Raw genomic sequence first — 7,416 nt, forward strand, 5'->3', positions numbered from 1 at the left:
CAGGTTTGAAGGTTTCTGCAGTAATGAATCCGATACACTGTATTTGATGAAATGGTGAGGCAGATGGAAATGGGGAGATGGCGAGACCGTGTGAAATACAGGAAGAGGACTTGTGATTGACTGTCACTAGTAATCCGAGCAAGCTTTGAAGTGTAAAATGATGATGGGATACAGTTTGAATGTATTTGCACTTCCATCAACAGCTTGAAGAGGTCACAGGAACGGTACATCAAGGTTCAGTCAAAATACAGACGCTTGTGCAACTATACAATTAACAGAATATGATATAGCATCAGGCTGACGGTCTTTGTTGTTGTGGCCAGAGGAAGACTTGTCAGTTAGAATGTGGCAACACTCACAAATGATGGACATAAAGTCTAGCACTGCATTACTCATTTGAGTAGTGTGGCAGTGAATGCAATGCATTTAAAAAAAAAAAACAAAACTTAACCACAGCTTTTAAACATAATCTGTATTAGTGTTGTGGAAACTAAGATACAAGAACAAAGTCAAAGCTTTGGGACAAGAAATGATGTAATGTTTATTGATTACATTAACTGACAAGAAATAAGTAATGCAAGTAAGAATTTTGCTTTTTTTTCTTTCTGTTTTCCTTTCTAAATTTAGAAAACAAAAAGAGCAACGCCACCCCAGACCAGTAGGTGGCGGTAACCAAGAACAACACGACTGCCTCATCCTGAAGAAGAAGTCGTCGCGCGCGAGTGACACACTTTCCCCGCGACATTCAATTCAAGCAAACCAGCTCGCGAGTAAACAGTGTTCTGCAGAAGCGCCGGTGGATTAACCGCAAAAATGTTAAAAAAGAAATCGAGTACCACTGAAAAGAAACGGAAACACTCGCAGTCCGAAGAACGACATGACAACAGCAAACGCAGAAGCGCGGAAAACATCGTAGAGGTAAGCTATTCAAGCTAGTGTCATGCTAGTATGTTTAGACGTTACAGCTGTGGTAATGTTGACTCGGAGGATACAAAATTAAAGCGTCTACGTCAAGTTGTTAACCGAAACAACGAGGTTTGAAACTTATACTAAAGTTAAGGCAGGCTGTGGTGGTACATTTCTGTCAATAAACCCCGTATAAGCCTCAACACTAGCAGTGAAAGTCTTAAAAGTTTGTCGCGTTGACATCATAATGTTTCAGTGCAACATTACAGCTGCGTGTTTTCCATAATTTGCCACATTAAAACATGTACGCCCCGTCTGCTATTTAGCACAATAGCCGAGTTGTTTTGTGACTAACTTATCCTCAAAAATAACGTGGGTTTTCCTAACCGTTCACCTGGTTCTGATACTGTCGGTGCAGGAAAAAAAACGCTCGCTAGCTTAATGTTTTGTTAGCCTACGTTTTTCTAAAAGTTGTTAAATTTAATGTAGAGTTTTGTAAAGCGGTGGATGAAGTACCCGGAAGTCATACTTGAGTTTCAGTGCAGATATCTTAACAGAAAATAACGTTTGTAGAAGTTAGTCCCATATTGTGACTGTATTGTGATTTAAGTCTTGTTATCAACTGCTTAAAACATTTATGCAGATAATACCACTGCAACCTGCTGCTGACTAGTAGGTTCATCTATTTAAAATTAATGCAATAAAACAACAGCCATCTTATGAATCATTTCATGAATGTTACAATGCTCAGTTTTGAATTTTACTGTGTAGAAGTAACAAATTTAATTTTAGGATATTAAATGTAGCCTACTCAAGAATTGAAAGTAAAATCACCAGTAAACGCCAGGAATGAAAAGTTAAGCAGTCAGAATTTAAAAAAAAAAAGAATTAAGGAAGAAAAACGAGGTCATTTTTACAACTCCGAGTATTCAGAAAACAAAATTCAGTTTTCCTTGTATGAGCAGAAGTATAGCTTTTATATAGGAAAAAAAATTAAGGGCCACAGTAAATGATCATTACTTTGTCACATCACACCACTGATATTCTCATACTTTTAGTCGTGGCAGCCTGTTGTCAAAGATTTTTGAGATATGCAAAACAGGGCAGAGAAATTAATCAGTTGTCTTATAAACCAGGGGTTCTGCATTAAATTTTTATTTGAGAGTGATCTATAGAATATTTGATAAACATAATAAAACTGTATATTAATGGAAACAGTGAATTACAGTTAATTGTCTGTTTGAATTATTGTACCACAGTGCCTTAAATGAAAGTAAAAATTATGATTTTGTTCCGCATCGGATTTAGAATTTCGCATCCCAGTTAAGTGAAAGATAAAAGATTTATATATTTCTTAAATTGTGAAACTCAAGTAGGTAAACTGATTCAAAACCTTGACATGTCGGAAAAAGGCATTACTGTTTACCAACATCACAAACTGTTAGGTCTGCATGGCCATAAAGTTGTATCAACATCTTGCTAAAGTGATTTGCTACAAAAATTGAGCATTGTAACATTCATGAAATGATTCATAAGATGGCTGTTGTTTTATTGCATTAATTTTAAATAGATGAACCTACTAGTCAGCAGCAGGTTGCAGTGGTATTTTCTGCATAAATGTTTTAAGCAGTTGATAACAAACCTGTCTGCTAGATAACAGTTTAAGTTTTTTGAGACTTTTTAAAGCCTGTTTGAATAACAGAATAACTGTCTCGTTAACTTATTGGTTTCTTAAATCAGGACTCAAAGGATGACCTCGCTGACGCAGAGCTGGACAGGATTGGTAGTGACATTGAGGAGGGAGGGCTTGACCTCGGCCAGCCGTTCCAACCCATCACTGCTTATGTCGCTGACAGGCGGGAGATGCTGGACCAATGTCTCCGTGTGCTGGGGGAGAGAAAGCTACGGAAAATGCTGCCCGATGAGCTCAAGGTGATTGTATGATCATGTAAACAATATGTCATGTGGTAACTCATTATCTTTTTTTGCAATAGGACAGGCTGAAGGTAAATGTCATACATGTTTTAAAATTTATAACCCATATGTTTTTCGTTGATGAAGACAATATGTGTCTTTCATTAATAAAGTGGCATTTGTGGGTCAAAGGGCATTTGGGTACCAAAGAACAGAGGCTTAAACAGCTGAGAAATTTGCCTAATTTCTCAACAATCGCAATGATGTGTTTCATTTCCTTAAATGTTGTCTTCAAGACGTCCATCCACCACTGACTCAAACAAATGTCCTTTGCCGTGACGGTGCATTTTTTACTGCCATTAATATGTGGTTTTAAGGACCACATTTTCTGCTTTGGCAAGTGTCGTCTTCCAGCATATACCACCATTTCAACTGTTGGTTACATTCCAACAGCACCAGCTTTTGCTGAATAAGCAACGACACTTTGAGCAATAATGATCATTGCATGAAAAGGTTTGTTCCATCTTTTCAGTGATATATATTTTATTATGTTGCATATAATTAATCATATTTCATTTCACTGCAACCCTTTGAAAGTCACCTTATCCACATTTTAATTTTGTAGATCACTTAGAAGGTCACTTTAAGTTAGATAGGGAATTGTTGCTGTTAGTTATTTTACTTTTTGTGTTGTTAGTTTCTGGTAGTATTTTAATCTATAGCTATAAATTGGCTATGGAGCTGTAGACTAAAATAGAAAATAAAGTTAAAACGTACCTATGTTTTTGCTAACTCAAGAAAGTGTATGAAGTTTTTGCTGCAAAAGTTATAATTGATATATAATATTGAGTTAAGGCAATAGGCTTGTGCTTGTTAGCTTGGGAGGCTATGAAAGCCACCCATTATCATAGATACTATTTAACACATTGTCATTCACAGGACTGTAGTTTAGAGGAAATCAAAAAGATGTGCTGGGAGCAACTGGAGGTGATCTCTGAGAAAAATCTTTTACAAATCTTGGCAGGTAAGACATGAGGCCAGTTTGGGCAGTTTTTTATATCCAAATATTTTCTGAAATAGTACAATCCTGAAGGGAATGTTAATCCCCCACATCAGAAGTACATATTTTTCCTCTTACCTGTTGAGCTATTTATTTATCTAGGTAGTTATGGTGTGCGTTGCCAAATGTTGGAGATATCGCCTGTAGAGATGTCTGCCTTCTCTCCAATGTAGTGGAACTAGAGGGTCCTCCGTTTGTGGTGCACTAAGCTCCAAAAGAAATACATAAACAGCAATGTCTCTTTCCAGAAATCATGACCCGGTTACTCAAGATAATCCACAGACCTGTGAGCAGTTTCATGTTGAACTACACCTTGCAAATGTATCACCAGAGAAGTGTGCATCTGTTGCTAGCTCATTTAGAACCTCGGAGCTGGCTAACATCACAGCTCAGCTGAGGAGGATGTCATTAATGTTTACGTCCTGCTCTGTCACAAGCACGAGTTTCTCGTCCATGAGTAGATGCATGTTTCCTTCTGCCAATGATACAATGGCAGGTGTCGTTCAGTAGAAGAAAAAAGTTCTGACATAAAACTGCTCACACCAAATTCTGTGGATTATCTTGAGTAACCGGGTCATGATTTCACTGCTGAGTTTTTAGCAGCACAAGCCGAGTGCTATCTAGCTTCATTATATTGGGGAGAAGGCAGTCATTTGTATGGCTGATCTCTTCAAAACTCAGCAACTCAGCAACCAAAACGATCTGTATTGATAAATAGCACTATAGGTGAGGGGAAAAAAAAATCTGATTTTGGGGTGAACTCTCACTTTAAAACAATCTCGTGTTGCAAATATTTGTATTTTCATTCACTGAAAACTGTTGCTTGTTTCTAGGGGAAGAGCTGACATCTGGAAATGGCAACAAAAACACAGAAGAGACTTCAGAAAGCCAGTGAGTGAACAGTATGATAACTTATCCAGGGCACATTTACAGAATGAAAGTAGGACATTTTCTTATGCTTTTCTTTTACTTTTATGTGTTTATTTCAATATTTTTCCATCAAGGCAAGACAATAATGTGGACTCTACATCTTGCCTCAAAGAAACTGCAAAAACTGAGGACCCTAAGCAAGGTAATTAATATGTAATGCACTGAAAGAACATCCCTCAGGCACTCAATCAAAGACTTCAAAGACAAAAAAAGCTTTTAAAAAGGGACCATTTTACATTTAAAATCTTGGTGTGATTTTCTTTACAGAGGGTGGCGGTCAGGCGAGGAGAGCGACGTCCTGAGCATAAATGCAGACACTTACGATAGTGACATAGAGGGACCCAAAGAGGAGCAGACTGTTAAACCCATGGAGGGGGCAGTGAAAGTAGTGGACAGCAGCAGAGAAGGCTCTGACCCAGTTGTAAACCCTGACCCAGCAAATCCTGAACCTCCCACGGGCGCTCAGCCAGGGGAAGCTGGAAAGAAAGACATTCAAAGTGACATAGACAAAAGCGTCAGCGAGATTTTAGCGTTTTCATCCTCTTCGAGCAAAGAGGAAGTTAAAGAACAGAGTGCACCTCCACAGTCCACAGATGTTAGTTTACCTGTTCAAGGAGTGTCTGTTTCGAGTCGTGCACCGGCAGCATGTCGGCCGTCAATTCAGCAATTAGAGCTTTTGGAGTTGGAAATGAGGGCGAGGGCCATAAAGGCTCTGATGAAAGCAAGTGATGGGAAAAAACATCTCGTACCAAAAAATGTTTAACATGTTGTTGGTTTAATAAGAGAGTCGACAACATAGGACTTGAATACTCAGATTATTGAGTGTGCACCATTCAAACCGTGTTATTTTAGTGCTCCATATTGGAATGATGTTGCAGAGAAAGTTAAACACATCACAGCCTGTCCTACGCTTACTGAATGAACATCTGCTATGATTCACACAATAGTATCTCCAAATGTATTTATGTCTTTGGTCACTAGATGGCAGTGTTAACCTGCTGTAGTACTCTCATGGTAATGTCCAATATGTGCAGATGTGTGCAAGAGATGATTTATCCAATCACATTACAGTCAAATTAGCATAGAAGTCATGTTTCTTCGTAATAATGTGAAGTTATACAATTGGGGTAAAGATCTGTCAATTTTTAGAGGACGAGAGAATATTACATGTTTTGTTGTGTATAGGCTGAGCTTTGCCAGCCAAAAAATGTGGCAGCAGTGTTGTGTTGTCATTTATAGTTGACACACCTGTGATATTTCTTCACTGAACACCTGTTTGACTTGACAGGCTGAAGTGTGCACTGCCATCTCTCATATTTGCATTGTCTGAATGTCAAGGTTAATGTCTAACAACAGGTTAGGCAAAGACAACAACAACAAAAAATTGCTCCCATGGCATTACAGACAAAATACAGAGAAACCCAAAAGTGAAATAAATCAAAGATAATTAGACCGGTTGTCCTCAACACATACATCAAGTTAAAGAACCTGCCACTTCTATCCTCCGGAGTAACTTTAAAATTTTGTCTTTCTGGATGTCTATGTAGCAGCTGGAATTAATAGCATCCTCTCCCCTAATGTAGTGTTTTTGCTGTAATTTATTCTGAAGCTGCTTTGTTCCTGTATGTGTGCAATTACATGCAGATGCAGAGCAAAACAGCTCTCAACCTCACTACCCCAAAGGAGACAATGAAATGTATGATAAGAAGCCAGTTGCCTCCTGGGTATTTGCATTTAAAAGGGTTATTTCATGGGAGGAACGAGGGTGGGGAGCGTTAAATGCGACTTTCTCTATGCATGCATGTGCAGGTATCTTTGTACTCATTGATGATTTGAAGAGGAAAACGTCCACTTTAGTGAAAAAGAGATACAACGATTCTAAAGTGCTCATAGTGGTATGATTGGTGAGTATTTATCTGTGTCATTTTAGTGCTATTAGAATGCCAATTATGATTTGGTTTGAGCAGATAAATGGCTTTTAAAGCAGACATCAAAATGAGTAGGCTGAAAAATGGATTGATGGAGGTGAGATGATGCTGTTTTTGTTGAGAGAGTACTTTTTGATGTCAAATGAACCTTCTGATCCATGTTAAAATATTGAGGTGTGACGCTTCCATGATTGCTGCTATTATGAAAGTCAAAAACAAGGTTTTGCAAAAAGTTTCTGTGCTCATTGGTTCAACTGTTTAATAGCCGCACCTGTCATTTTCCTCAGTGTTGTGAACAAGTCGCTGGTTCACAATGCTCGTTCGGCAGTAGTCCTCAAAACTTTTAGGGTGAATTATCCTCTCAACTATGTTTAACTTTTACTGTGTGACAATTGCTCAAAACCTGAAGAGATTTTAGGTTTTGAATTTAAAAGACAGAAGTCATTGTACATTAACCATGTGTGTATGTATATATATATATATATATATATATATATATAGTTATATAGTTATTTATTTATTTCCATTTCATTTGGGTACTTAAAACAGAGTAATTGTTGTAGTGCCCTTATGGATAAAGTATAAAAGTTAATTAGTGGTTTATAAGGCCAAATAAGTTTAACTTTCTGCATATACAATTGCCCAGATCTTTTGCATAGTTGGGCCCAAAGAGCAAGC

The 7,416-nt window shown here is 37.9% G+C and overlaps 1 protein-coding gene across 1 annotated transcript; it reads left to right on the forward strand.

Moving 5' to 3' along the window:
- Window positions 1–769: 769 nt before the first annotated feature.
- LOC121962251 (caspase activity and apoptosis inhibitor 1) lies at window positions 770–7,171 on the forward strand. Its single transcript, XM_042512479.1, has 6 exons — window positions 770–918; window positions 2,647–2,838; window positions 3,760–3,844; window positions 4,714–4,771; window positions 4,885–4,952; window positions 5,080–7,171. The coding sequence occupies exons 1-6, from the start codon at window positions 814–816 to the stop codon at window positions 5,571–5,573; spliced, it is 1,002 nt and encodes a 333-aa protein (XP_042368413.1). The 5' UTR covers window positions 770–813; the 3' UTR covers window positions 5,574–7,171.
- Window positions 7,172–7,416: the final 245 nt, after the last annotated feature.

The sequence above is a fragment of the Plectropomus leopardus genome, chromosome 23 (assembly GCF_008729295.1).
Source record: "Plectropomus leopardus isolate mb chromosome 23, YSFRI_Pleo_2.0, whole genome shotgun sequence".
NCBI classification, from domain to species: Eukaryota; Metazoa; Chordata; class Actinopteri; order Perciformes; family Serranidae; genus Plectropomus; species Plectropomus leopardus.

Bases quoted from the DNA above. Each gene is read 5' to 3' on its own strand.
- LOC121962251 (XM_042512479.1), top strand. From the start codon at position 814: ATGTTAAAAAAGAAATCGAGTACCACTGAAAAGAAACGGAAACACTCG. The intron at 2,839-3,759 runs GTGATTGTATGA...TGTCATTCACAG, and splicing joins TGCTGCCCGATGAGCTCAAG to GACTGTAGTTTAGAGGAAAT. The intron at 4,953-5,079 runs GTAATTAATATG...TTCTTTACAGAG, and splicing joins AACTGAGGACCCTAAGCAAG to GGTGGCGGTCAGGCGAGGAG.